The sequence below is a fragment of the Lepidochelys olivacea genome (genome assembly GCF_965140295.1).
Source record: "Lepidochelys olivacea isolate rLepOli2 genome assembly, chromosome: 2".
Taxonomy (NCBI): domain Eukaryota; kingdom Metazoa; phylum Chordata; order Testudines; family Cheloniidae; genus Lepidochelys; species Lepidochelys olivacea.
The window spans coordinates 202,807,564-202,822,127 of record NC_140412.1 but is presented as its reverse complement, the minus strand read 5'-3'; the positions used below and the strand labels follow the sequence as shown (position 1 = coordinate 202,822,127).

Here is a 14,564-nt window from a genome sequence, read left to right as displayed (position 1 = left end):
GTGCAGTCAAAACTGTGCGTGTATGTGTAACAGAGCTAGGAATTACATGGCCCAGCTTCAGTGTAGACCTATCCAGAGGATGTGCCGCTGTCTGAGCTATGAAAGGGAATTGCTGTCGTGGTCCTATGAAGGCATGCTGGGTGTTCTGATGTGTAACACTTGAGTGTTACGCTTGTGAGACATTCCATAAAAGAGTGTAAAGTACGTTCATTTTTTCTAAACGTACAGACTAATTTTTAAAATGTCATATAAGCACTAGGTGTAATTACGCACTTACATGTAAGTGTTTTCATAAGGCCAATGTAAATGGCTAGTGCTAGTGGGATTTTTGTACATCAACATGAAAGTAAGAATGCAAACTTGTGCTAAATACTAGATTTTTCAGAATGAATCGGAAAAGCATGTGTTGCAGTTGCATAAGACCAACACACTCTTGCTTGTCAACACACAGCTCTCCTATTGCTGCCCTCACTTGTGCTATGTAAATGCAGTATGCCATCTGTGATCGAAAAACGTTTTAGTAGAGGAAACATTTACTTCTAGTTAAGGTGTATAACCTCAGGTTTTACACGTTCATCATGGGTATTTTATTAAAAAATAATTTAAAAAACTGTCCAGCAATGTTCAGTTGTAGAATCACCAGTTTCTTCATTCTGTATTCAAAAGATTTTAATGATTATTCTGAAGGAAGGCCTATCTTCCTTTGGGTAGGAGTAATTCTGTGGTGTTTAACATTGCCTCTGTATTTCTGCATTTAGGTTTCTATCCATGCTAGAGGAAGAGGTGTATAGTCAGAATTCTCCTATTTGGGATCAGGATTTCATGGTGTCCTCTTCTCGAACTGGCCAGCTAGGAATCCAAACAGGTAATCTGCATTTAGGACAGGGTCAGGGAGAGACTATATAAAGAACACTCTACATCTACAAAATCTTCCACTGAGAGAAAATGGTATAATTGTAAGAGGCAGTACTGGAACTGCAGATTTATGTGGAAGCTTCTGTTAAAACTGGTAGCTTGAATATCAGTCCATGGCCAGATGTACACAGGAAGCAGTCTCTCTGGTTCCTCATGGAATGATGAAATACTCTCCTGATGAAATACTCCACAAAGGCATACAAATGGTGTCTTACCTCAGAACATTTTATATCTTGTTGCTGTCATATGTACTTTAGCTGTCTTGTTTTTTCAGAGCTCCCTCAAGCGTTGCCTGGTGTCCATTGACACATCCTGCCCCATACCATGCCTGGTGTCTCTGATAATGGGGCTCTTACCACATATTAGGGACCCTTCTATTGGGACAAGCATGTAACTTTGAGTAATTCCTAGTTTCTAACTAGTATCTGATCATATATGGGCATTGCGAGGTTGGGGTGGAGGACACCTGTTGAAAAATATATCTATAAAAATTGCTAAATTGTTAAAGGGCCAAGTGAAATTATACTAAGATGCCCCCCACCCCCACCTAATCTATCCTGTTTATGAATGGTTTAAGAGAGAGGCCCAATATAGCGCTAAATGTATCTTGGTCATAAAGGTCATTTCACCAGCTAATCTTCAGTACACTTCAAATTTTGACCTGTACTCCTTCGGTGTCAAAGTAGCCAGGTTCTTCCCTCATGAATGTTTCAGAAAACAATTGAAAGGGGGCCTGCTGCTTTTGAGGCCATAACAGTAAGGGTTTACAAAGAGAGAGACTGCATGTGTCCAGTTTCCAAGGAACCACCTTGTTAGAAAATGATTAATGGCACTAAACAAATCTGAGCCTGTGGAATTAAATCTATTTGAGAAGGGGTGGAGAAGTGTGCGTTTTTCATTTTGAAAAATAATTGTACAGCTTTAAGTGGTGCCATAAGAGTCATTTTCATTGGATTCGGTTTGGATCGCACGTTCATAGAATCATAGCAATGTAGGACTGGAAGAGACATCAGACAGTCATCAAGTCCAGCCCCGTGTGCTGAGGCAAGACCAAGTAGTATAAGTGGAATGCACTTGAGTGAAATCTTACATCTTTTCCTAGAAGACCCTTGAGAACTGGCTGCAAATCGTTTCTTGACGTGGCAGAATGCCAACTAGCTAGGTAGGTATGTTGAGGAAGCCCATTTTTACTAGCATTTGCACAACACTGCAGAGGAATAAAGCCTGACATTGGCAGTTGAGTAAAATTAGCTCTGTAAGACAATGGAAAGTGTTAGAGCTGTATTTGTTACCTGGAAGCTTTTAGAAGATATAGTTCGTAAATCCTCATCTGCGCATCAAGGAATGTGGCTTGCTGTGCAGTATCAAATTTTAAAATACAATAAAAGAAATCAGAATAAAAAACCCCTTCTAAAAATAGACACAAATAGCATTCTGTACCCTGGTTTTTGATTGCACTACATAGCATGGAGTGCTGTTGAAAACCCATTGGATACTTGCTACCAGTGTAACTCTTTGAAGTTGTTTGTTTGTTCTTCCAGTCAACGTTGTGGTGAATTCTAATGTCTTGAACGTTCTTTCTCTTTTATATTGTTGCAGTTATCAGTCCTCCCCCTGTGGCAAGGTCTGTTTCGTATAATGCAAGTCCTTCATCTCTAGAACAACCCAACAGTGGAAGTATGAGTCCTGCTTGCAAAGTTTCTTCTTGCCATGACCCAGCTCTAGGTAACTTGAAAGGAAGTTGATCTTGTCTTCTGTTCAGCCTAATTATCACAACATGACTTTATGTTGTGTCAAACCTATAGTTTTCTTTGCTTTTAATAGCTGTGGCATAGCTGAAATCCAGACCTTGTTCCTTGCTGGACCAGAGAAAACAAGTCAACTTTAAAGAATTGGTGTCCTTTCTAATGTAGACAAATTACAACATAGCATTCACCACATGTCGAACTCTGGTGAACATATCCACTGTAACGGAAAGCAAAATGATGCCCAGTTTAGTTCAAACTCTCAGTTATTTACTGGACTATTGTTTTGTTTACAGATACGATTTAAAACTCCCATGTTAATCCAGAAGAAAAAAATCACAGGTGACCCAAACATTTTTTTTGAAAAATGACGCACTTTTAGGGTCAGATGCATAATGTTCCAAGTAGTAGGAAGCAGAGGGATATCAGCAGATAACTGTTTATGAACTTGCTTTTTTCTTGTAGTTTAAAGTCCTTTGAAGTCATGTTACCGGCTTCCATTCCACTGCTGTGCTCCAGCATGTATCAGCATATGCTATTTGGATTACAAAGTGAGACAATTAAAAAAACAACAACCAAAAATGTTTGCAACACAATAAAAAAAAATCTTAACCCAGACCCCTTCCCTTCATATGTTGTCTCTGTGCACCAGTGTGTTTACCTGAAAGCTGTAACATCTCAGTATGATGCTTATTGGGACATCATAGCAGAGTGGAAGCCAGAGAACTGTGACCTAACACAAATAAAAGATAAATTTACAATTAGCCATATAGTGGATAATCTCTGCCCCTTGCTATTTGGGAGATTCAGCATTTAACTCATTTTTAAAAACAGTCTTCAGTCTGCCTTTACTACATTACATCTCAGTCTATAATTAACACCAGTGTTGTTTCTATTGTATTTTGATTGGGGGTTTTAATATCTTGGTTTCTTAAAGTTACATATGTTTGAAATACGATAGATATATATATATATATGTACTGTCAGACCAGCTGCACTTTTGTTTCCACAATGAGTTAAAAAACATCAATTGTGGATATTTAGTTCTAAGATATCACAACATGTAAGACATAACTGGCTTCACTGTTATATCAAGTTTTGGGTAAAATTACTTGAGTTAATTTTTTAAAGGGAAGTGGATTTAGTAAACTTCTGATGTTTTGAAGAAAATGGCGAAAATATGTACTATTGGTAGGGCCCTACCAAAGTCACGATCCATTTTGGTCAATTTCACGGTCATAGGATTTTAAAAATCATAAATTTCATGATTTCAGCTATTTAAATGTGAAATGTCATGGTGTTGTAATTGTAGGGGTCCTGACCTGAAAAGGAGTTGTGGGGTGGGGGGGTCGCAAGGTTACTGTAGGGAGGGTTATGTTGCCGCCACCCTTACTTCTGCACTGCTGCTGGCGGCAGCGCTACCTTCAGAGCTGGGCAGCTGGAGAGCGGCGGCTGCTGGCCAGGAGCCCAACTGTGAAGGCAGAGCCGCTGCCAGCAGCAGAGCAGAATTAAGGACGGCATGTTGTGTTGCCACCCTTCTGCGCTGCTGCCTGCAGAGCTGGGCCCTCAGTCAGCAGCCGCCGCTCTCTGGCCGCTCAGCTCTGAAGGCAGCACAGAAGTAAGGGTGGCAATACTATGACCCCCCCCAAAATAACCTTTTGACCCCCTGCAACCACCTGTTGGGTCAGGACCCCCAATTTGAGAAATGCTGTATAGTATAGGGTAAAAGTACACAAAACACCAGATTTCATGGGGGGAGACCTGATTTCATGGCCCATGACGCATTTTTCGTGGCCAAGAATTTGGTAGGGCCCTAACTATTGGCTCCTAAGTGTGGGAAGCTTTTCAGAACTTTTCTGTGATTGTGCTAATCCACTATTCACTTTATTGGGGTTTCTTGTCATCCCCAAATGCTCGTAACAATGCTAGTGCACGTCTGTGAGGTTGATGTGATTTCAAGATGGTGGCAAAACAAATCTCTGAAGAGGCCATTGTGATGATCAGAAGCAAAATGGCTTTAATGTGAATTTATGGAAATAAAAGTGGTTCAAGCGAACGTATGTATGTCCTCAAGTCAGTGCTGACGTTCCAGCATAAAGACAATGTTGCACTGGTGATGTTTACATATGATAATTTGATATAAACAAACATACCAGTGACCTTTCTTTCTATTTCCAGGTTTTTAAAAGAAATGAAATTAAAAACACTCAACAAAATCTAGTACTAATGTTAGAATGCAAACCAACTAAAGCAAGAACATGGTCTAAATTGATGATTCATAGCCTAGTCCCATAGTGCTTAGACACACAACATGCTGCCAACAACAATAGGAGAAGATTAAAGTGCAGCTAAAGGCAAACAGGCAATTATTAAACTGACATCGTTGGGGTATCCTCTCAAGGACTTTCATATTTAAGCAGTTAATACTGCAAATCAAAACATGTTTATTTTTTAAATGCCAGCCTAGCATATACAGCAGGGGACCTGAAAGCTAAGCTCTTTTCTTCCTGTCTGTTACACAACAAGTAATAGATTATGCAGCTGGAATTCAGCTGCCAGATTTGTGGATGGTACATGAGTGAGAACAGAATCCAGCTCTGTCTTAAATAGCTATATTGTCTCTTTAGTGCAGACTGGAGTGAAAATTTGTTTTGGTCAGTAAAGCCATGCAGTGAGCAGATATGTTGAGTCAGAGAAGGTGCCATTTTTAGTCACTCCTCATACCATAACTACACGTTAAATAGCAGTGGGAAGATATTTAATCATTATGGGACAGGTTTGTGGAGAGCTATTTAAGACAGAGCTGAATTCTGTTCTCACTCATGTACCATCCACAAATCTGGCAGCTAAATTCCAGCTGCCTGCATTAGTTCAGTGGTAGCTCAGTTGCAACTTAAGCATATAGTGTGGTTTCTTAGCAAGACTTGTAGTGATTTCCTAGGGCTCTGAGTAATGGATTCATGCCTAGTACAGACTTACTAATATAAAGATTGATCACGTCAGTACCGTGAATTGTAAAATTGACTTCTGGCATTGCTGAAAAAGCACCTCAAATCTTAGTTCATTTACAGAAATCAGTTGCATTAGGAAAGTGATTGACTGCCTGCTTGTGCTTGCTCAGATCCACTGCAGCATTCACTAGGCTAATTTCTTGCTGCTTTTGTCTTATAAATGGAATGAATATGTTCTGTGTCTGTGGCAACCTGTTTGGCCTTTAAATTATCCTTTCTTTTTGTTCTGATTTGGCTGTGTAGGAGAGAAGAGAAAGAACACTGAACCTTATTCTCAGGAAGATTCAAAAAGGCCCAGAGTTGTAGGAGATATTCCTATTGAATTGATCAATGAAGTGATGTCAACAATTACAGATCCAGCTGCGATGCTGGGGCCAGAGGTGAGAAATATAGACCTGGCAATATTGACGGTTCACTTTTGTAACCATTACAACACAAATGGGACAATATAAACTACTAGAATTTAAGGATCCATTATAATTATCATGCCTTGTTTCTCTTTACTTAAAATGAAGGAAAATATTTGGTCTGTTTCTCAAATGAAATGCATTGTTTGACAGAACAATAAATAGAGAGTAAAAAAAAATCTTTTGTTATATAATATGTACCATTTACAAAGACACTTTGATACCAGTGGTAGCAAAGAAATGCTTCAGCAACTCAGATTGCTCACAGCTTGTTTTACGAGGTACTTTTACTACAGAGCAGTTCTATAATACTTCATTGTTAATTGCAGATGTTTCATATTTTCTCTTGTTACTTTAAGACATGGGTGAAGTTGGTACAAATCTTGTAGCAGAATATTAGATTCAGATTTGAAACTTCTCCCAATCACAGCAGGGTCGATTTTTCTTTAGTGAATATGTAGATGTGCTGAGGCTCAAAAATGAAACAACTTCTTTGCTTTTTCTCCTATAGCTTTTTCCTTAACAGGGGGGCGGGGAACGGGACATGGGAGACTGAATTGCATTCTACCTATTTTCTACATTAGCATACACACCACAACATTGCACACATTTTTTGGTTTGCATTGCCAGCTCTTCCTTCTCCTCACTCTCCTCTTGATTATGTTTTGCCAGTCTTTCATATTTGCCAAGTTTCAGCCAGAGACTGCAGAAGATTTGGAGCTTTTACAAAGTTCTTTCCCAAATTTTGTAATCTGATTGATGGGTATGTTCATTGTGAATGTTGGGACAATCAGGACGCAGGGCCTGACAGTGACTGGATGCTCAGCAGCTAAACTTTGCCCTGGAAAGCAAACAGTGCATGGAAGTCTGGTCTAGTGCAAAATAAACGTTACTGTGGGCAATTACTGTGTAATTGGTGACAGTCCTATGTCTGTAGTGTGTTAGTTCCAAGGAGCACTGACTATGCAAATAAGTATGTGGGTTTTCCCAGACAGCATTAGAAATATTTTAGTATCCAACAACTATCTTTAACCTTTTCAATCACATTTTAAAGGATAGGTGGTTGGGAGTACCTCAGGCTTGTTCACTGTGAGTAACTGTGATGAGCTTTCATTACCTGTTCATTTAATTCACTATGATAAAGCTAAAAATTTAAAAACAAAATATAGCCACAATTTTAATAGGGCCTACAAAAAGTATTTTTTCCAGTATTGCTAGAGTAGCAATTAAATACTATTTTCAGACTTCCGCAGTAGATGCTGATTGCAGTTGATGCTGAGGTTGAAGACTCACCAGCGTGGCGCCTCCTGCTGGTCGTCTTGGGAATTAGCTCAACTCCAGCTTTGGAACGCCCTCTGCTGGCTGGTGTCTCACCTGTCTCAGGCCCCCGTGTCCGTCCCAGACCCTGGTGCCCCTTACCCTGGGGTTCTGCCTACTGCAGTACCCCCTCCCCTAGGTCTTCCCTCCCAGGGGAACCCCCAACCCTCTACACCCACCTTGCGTCAGGGGCTACTGGCAGTTGTCAGTTAGACCCCGCTCGCTGAGGCAAACGGCAGTCTGTAAAGGCCACTCATCATCGGCAAAGGCGTTGGGCCAGCTGCCTCTGCCTAACCCCAGGCTGCACCTCTGCAACCCCAGTACCTGCTTTGGCCTTTAGTAAGGCCCGCAACTGGGAGATTTGCCAGGTTGGAGCTCCCCAGCACTCCTCTACTCCTGGTACCCTGAGCTCCCAGGCAGCCAGGTCCTTCTTTCTCCACAGCTAGAGGAGACTCTGACCCATCTCCTCCCTGAGCCCTTATAACAGGAATCAGCCTAGCTTTTTTCCACCAGAGTGGGGTAACTGTCCCGTTACACCCATGTAAAAGCAAAAATATTTCAGCATGGTAAGGTGTTATACAAGTAGAAGTTGCTAAACAAATTGGCTGTATTAGTTTCCACTCCATTCGGATATAGACACACAACTGTCAGATTTTAGAAGCAAAATTAGAAGAAAATGAAATGTTGTTTTCAAATTCTTAAAGTAATTGTGTAATTATGGAAAGTAATAAAATCAAAACTCTGTCAGGCTTATTTGGCAGAATCACTTTTTATTTAATACCCAGAGGCAGCTCTGTTTGTAAAAGGATGAATGGGAGACTTAGAACATTTCTTGATTGTCCTGTTGATAGATGTGAAATTAAGACCGTATCTCCTCAAACTCTCTCAAATGTATTTTTGTTCCCCTCTTGCACAACACAGACTAACTTTCTGTCAGCACATTCAGCCCGGGATGAAGCAGCAAGACTAGAGGAGCGCCGGGGAGTGATTGAATTTCACGTAGTTGGAAATTCCCTGAACCAGAAGCCAAACAAAAAGATTATGATGTGGCTAGTTGGCTTACAGAACGTATTCTCCCATCAGCTTCCCAGAATGCCAAAGGAGTACATTACACGCTTGGTCTTTGATCCGTTAGTATCTTCTTTCTGATGTATGAGAGTCTGTAATTTGCGGTAGATAGACAGGAAAGGATCAATTTACAGGACAAAAAGGACAGAAAGCATGTCTGTTCTATGCTTGCTTTATTATTTCAAACAGAGATTGAGTCTAGCAAATATATCAGGTTGCTACTTTCCAAATTTACTGAATGTAGATATAATCAGAAGGTGTGAGAAATCTGGAAATAATTTTCATTGTTGCTGTCATAAAAGTTAACGATTAATAGCTGGTTATTGGCTAGTGCAGAGAATGGATGCAGTGCAAATTTTCCCAGACCTTGAAGTTTGCAATAAAATTCTTGAACCTTGCCATAGACAGTTATGAAGGGTTTACCGATGGCAGTCTTGTTCTTTTAATGGTTAGCACATGGTGTAAGTGCTGCTGAAATGGATATTTCTTCTGATTTTTGCATGCTTTTGAGAATAGGTGCTTAGAAATATCTATAATAATTGACTGCCTGGTCACCTATGCTGGAAATTGATCACTTAAGCTATGTAGAATGCACACAGGGAATCAGGCATCTGGTAGTAAAGGCTGAATGTCCTGAAGCTCTGTTAATCTCTTATTTAGCCAGGGTACAGTCGTGATAAGAAATGCAACATAACTGTATAACTTATAGTGACAAAGGCAAGAAAACTCTTTATAAGGCATTTTACAGTAGATGAGGAACATGATGTTAGTTAAATCAGCAACTGTTCTATAGATACAAGCAATTGATTTAACAAATTTCAGAGTAGCAGCCATGTTAGTCTGTATTCGCAAAAAGAAAAGGAGTACTTGTGGCACCTTAGAGACTAACCAATTTATTTGAGCATAAGCTTTCATGAGCTACAGCTCACTTCATTGATCCGATGAAGTGAGCTGTAGCTCACGAAAGCTTATGCTCAAATAAATTGGTTAGTCTCTAAGATGCCACAAGTACTCCTTTGGTTTAACAAAGACATTTATAATTGCTTTTGGAAAGCAAAGAATAAATTTCTGAGGGAAAGATGGCACCTGTGCTATGGCCATGAACTAAGGCTGTCATTATTTTATGCATTCAGAAAACACAAGACCCTTGCATTAATAAAAGATGGTCGTGTGATTGGTGGTATCTGTTTCCGGATGTTCCCATCTCAAGGATTTACGGAGATTGTTTTCTGTGCTGTGACTTCTAATGAACAAGTCAAGGTAAAGACAATGTTAGAAGTGGTTGATTAAGTCTATTTGGGTTCTGCGGGGCCAGAACTCACTAATGGATCATAGTCATAATTTTGGAATCACCGTCTTCTCGCTTCCCTTTCCTGTTCAAGAATACTTGGCAATATATTTAACACACAAAGCAATTCAACTGCCTAAAAATGTTATAGGTCTGAGGACCACCCCCTTCAGAATAATTAAAAACATCTTCCATCAACATACTAATCTGTTGGCTCCCATTATTGGGCTCTTTACTCTTCAGTCTTCACTGACTGGCCTTATATCAGCTTATCGTAACATTCGTAGTTGAACGAAAATGGGCATTCTGCTTGTGAGACAGTAATGCTACGACCACAACCTTAAATCACTTCAGTTAACAATACAGTTTTTAAAAAGTGGGTATATTCTTGCATCTAGCATGCTGTATAATTCTACTAGTGTGTACTTGAAGGGTATTTAAATGTTAGGCCATGTCTACACTATGGGCACTATAGTGGCACAGCTAGGATGCCGTAGCTATGCTGCTGTGTCACCCATAGTGTAGATGCTCCCTAGAGCGACAGAAGGGGAGTTTCCATTGCCATAGAAACTCCACCTCCCCAAGCAACGGTAGCTAGATTGATGGAAGCATTCTTCTGTCGACCTAGCTATGTCTGTACTGGGGGTTAGGTCAGCACAGCTATGGAGCTCAGGAGTGTGGATTTTTGACGCCCCCCGAGCGCTAAAGCTATATTGATCTAAATTGCCTGAAGAATGAACCTCTCTGCTTAAAGAATGAAGAGTGTAAAAGTACAGTACCAGATTTCCTTTTAACAGAGGATTTCAGGTGAATCAAAATTATTGCTGTTTGATTTCAACCTCTTGCCTTTAGATGGTGCTGTAGCTGTATGTTCAGTCAACTGTGTTTATAGATGAGAATGAAACTAATTTGGAGTTCACATCACAGAGTTGGCAGAAGTTATGTGCTACATTCAGGCTCTTGAAAACAAAGAGCCAGGGTGGAGGAATAGCAGAGTGGGAGCTGAATGCTTTTACAGCCTTAAATGTGTTCCCTCAGTCTTGGATTCACTAAACTCCAGTTTTAGAGAGAGAGATTCACTCACTCTCTTAGCTGGCGGTCTGTCACAAGGGGATTCATCCAGCATTTCAGCCGATCTGAACAATAAAATATAACAGTCCAGACATGTATATTTGTAAGACTAAATAATTAGAAAAATGTGTGTTCACTGTGTAATGGCTTTTGCTGATTCAGTACAAAGTTGTGCTGACACACTTTGTGTAACAGTTCTGCTGGGGTAGCATTTTAAAAAACAACCAACCAAATAAAACTAACAAAGGCCAACTGTCAAAAGTAGCTGCTTAAACAATATATGCATGAGCACTTTGGTGCACAACTATCAATTTTACACTCCTGAGTGCCTGTTAACATACATATATATTTGAGATAACTACATCTGAAAGCTGGGCTTCCTGTGTTCCTTTCTGTGGAAGGTGGCCACCACCAGTAGCTAACTAAGAAAATCTTTACAAATGGATCTTGGTCTCTTCCTGCTGAAAAGTACTTCCTATCTTCATGAACTTTCAGATAGCTGGACTAAGTAAGATGGAGGACTATTTTTTTTAAATTTGGCTTTTGAAAGTTGAAACAGTTTTGAAGTAGCTGCATGAGACTTCTATGTACAATGTGCATTCTAGCTTGTGTGTCTTAACTTCTGCAGCTGAATATTCATACAGAGAAATTTTTGTGAGAATGAATAAAATTTGAAGAAATAAATTTACATAAAATAAGATGGCTAAATTAAAAATCATCTCTAGGACAAAATGTTCCAGGTATATGTAATTGCCAATGTCATTCTCAGAATTACTTTAAAAAAAATCCGTAAAGCCTCAGATGTGACACTCAGGGTTAGCAGTCAGACAAAATAATTTAGAACTCTTGAAATGGGTCACTAAATTGTGACCAGAGAATGATGGGCACTGAAAATGTCATAGTGTATGTCTACGCTGCATTTAAAAACGCATGGCTGGCCCATGCCAGCTGGCTTGGGTGAAGGGGCTGTTTAATTGTGGCGTAGATGTTTGGGCTCAGGCTTCAGCCTGGGCTCTAGAATCCAGCAAGGTGGGAGGGTCCCAGAGCTCAGGCTGCAGACAGAGCCTGAATGTCTACACTGGTTAAACAACCCTTAGCCTGAGCCTTACAAGCTGGAGTCAACTGGCATGGGCCAGCTACGAGTGTCTAATTTCAGTGTAGACATACCCGTAGTCTCTAACTTACTGTTTGGATTGTTCTGCTACAGAGAAATAAGCTTGACTAGCATTCACATCTCTAGTTTTTAGGTAAAAAATGATTTTTCATTACATTTTGATCATGGTTTCGTCTATTTAAATTAAACCCTTGTGAATATAGAATTTGAACACTGAAAATCCCTTTATATCGTGTGCACTTCTGAGAATTTCTAAAGAACTTTTGGGACCCCTCAACGGTCCATGAGTTGTCAAATCACGTATTTGATACCAGTTGTACTCTTTGAAGGGCGAAACAAGTATCTTAGTAGTTTACTTAAATTTCAGAAATATGCAATTTAGTACATAATCTGGGGTTGTAATTTTAAATGTGAAGTCTGTAAAAGGGCCCCAAACTTTTAAAGGGTAGTCACTGAAAATAAGTTGGTGCAAAGGTATTATACCCCACAGTGACAGACTTTTCCAAGCATGTGTCATTATTAAGTATTCTGTATTAAATTTCCAATATTTATTTATTTATGATATAATTTTGTTGCCATTTTCCAGAGGCCATTAAAGATAGTGAATCATGAGTAATGTTGTACTTTCCATTTTGTAATTTATTGTTCTATTTCATGTCAAAGCATAAGAAGTCTCCCAATCTTCCAATGAAATAAGGAGACCCCAGATATGTTTCCCAGACATTTTTAAAAGACTCCAGTTTTTTATCCATTGTCTCAATAATTGCAGCATAAGCAGGAATGATTAATTCAGTTACATTGTGTCCAGTTAGTATAAAATACTCTGTCTCATTAGTGAAGGATTACTGGGTTTAGTCTGTATCCGTTCTTTTTCATCGCAAGAGAAAAAGAATAGGACAGTTTGGAAATATAAATAGCATATTTATTTTCCTGTAGGATTATTCACTTTTAGCTACATTATTGCATAATTCTCTTCTGTTTCTGAATGAGACTGGGAATTGTTTTATTTGGCATCAGAGGACATCTTTATTCATTATTTATTCATTTATATTGTGGTAGTGCCTAGAGACCCCAATCAGAGATCAGGTCTCCACTGGGCTAGGTGCTCTGCACATATAATAAAAAAAGCCTAAAATCTTAGCATGTGATGAAAAACAACAGGTGGGTAAAATGAACAAGCAGAGGAGTAAGAGGACAAGGTAACAATGAAACAGTCATGATTACCATAATAACCAGCATTCTTAGTACATCAGCTGCCTAGCCATTACAAAGTGTTTTGTAAGTGACATGACCAAAGTAAGTCTTAAGGAAGAATCTGTTTCTCAGATATATCATTGTAGCATCCGAACACCTTTAGCTTTGTTAGTCCCCAAGGTTGTGAATCTATATACTTGATATTTAACTTAAATACACTATATAGAGATATATTCACCTTAAATTACAACTATCTGAAAAAATAACCTCTAGATCAACACACTACTCCCCAAGGGAGTTGAGGTTGTTTCTTTTAGATCAAAAGTGAATCAATAATTAGAAGCTATGACGTTCTGTGTCGTCCATTGGGTCACATATGTGACCTTCCAAGTATTGTAAATAGTTCAGTCTTTGCTAATAACTGAGGTCCTTGAGTTCAGCTCTGGAGAAATACTCCCTTCAAAGAACAGCCATAGCTTCTAATACATGTAACACCAAAAAGGTTTTTCTCATGAGATAAATTTCCTTAACTATTTCCACATAGGGTTATGGAACTCACCTAATGAATCATCTGAAAGAGTATCACATCAAGCATAACATTCTCAACTTTCTCACGTATGCAGACGAATATGCAATTGGCTACTTCAAGAAACAAGTAAGTCAGCCTAAGAAAAGTCTTCAGCCAATGTAAGACATGGAAATGTAGAAACCCTATGGCCGGGCCAGGTCTACAGTTACAAGCTTACAGCGGCACAGCTGTAACTGGATTTGTGTAGCTGCGTTATGCTGATGGCAGAGAGCTACCCTATTGACATAATAAAACCAGCTCAACAAGTGGTGGTAGCTGTGTTGGCGGGAGAGCGTCTCCCCCCGACGTAACCGCTGTGCACATGAGCACTTATGCCAGCAAAACTTGTGGCATTCGGGCGTGGTTTTTTTGCACCCCTGAGTGACACAAAATTTGCCAACATAAGTGCTAGCATAGGCATTGCCTACGTAAAATGTATTAGCAGCTTGTGGTATCTAAGCAGCTGTGTAAAATGTGTAGTGTCTTTTTATTTTAATGTACAAAATATGTTCTGTGTTAGCCAAAGTTAAGGTACTATCTTTATAGAACAGTGTATTTTGTAGGAAAAATTTGATTGTATTTGCAGATTACATAATACTCTCAATTAAGTGTTTTTTTTAAAAAGAAGTCACAGCTGAACTTCGTTAAGATAAATTCAGACTTTCTGATTTCCTAATTGTATGTTAAAAAGCTGTTACCAGCTCCATGCACTTAATAAATCACTGTTTTTGGAAGGAGTTTGAGGTAGCACAGATGTATGTGGGAATACAGTATGCTTACCACACTGAACAGAAATAGATTTACAGCTTTATCTTGTATCTCTTTTGTGCTCACAAATTATATTGAAACCAGTGAGTTATGCCAGC

General features: G+C 39.4%; 1 protein-coding gene across 2 annotated transcripts in view; it reads left to right on the top strand.

The window, feature by feature from the left end:
• The window catches only part of KAT2B (lysine acetyltransferase 2B), a 67,782-nt gene that overhangs the window by 37,210 nt on the left and 16,008 nt on the right, over positions 1-14,564 (top strand). For both annotated transcript variants that reach the window (XM_084618089.1, XM_084618088.1), the window contains exons 7-12: positions 759-865; positions 2,515-2,640; positions 5,915-6,051; positions 8,317-8,525; positions 9,597-9,723; positions 13,675-13,785. In XM_084618089.1, the coding sequence (XP_084474215.1) occupies positions 759-865; positions 2,515-2,640; positions 5,915-6,051; positions 8,317-8,525; positions 9,597-9,723; positions 13,675-13,785 (817 nt within the window). The remainder of the gene's footprint in view (positions 1-758; positions 866-2,514; positions 2,641-5,914; positions 6,052-8,316; positions 8,526-9,596; positions 9,724-13,674; positions 13,786-14,564) is intronic.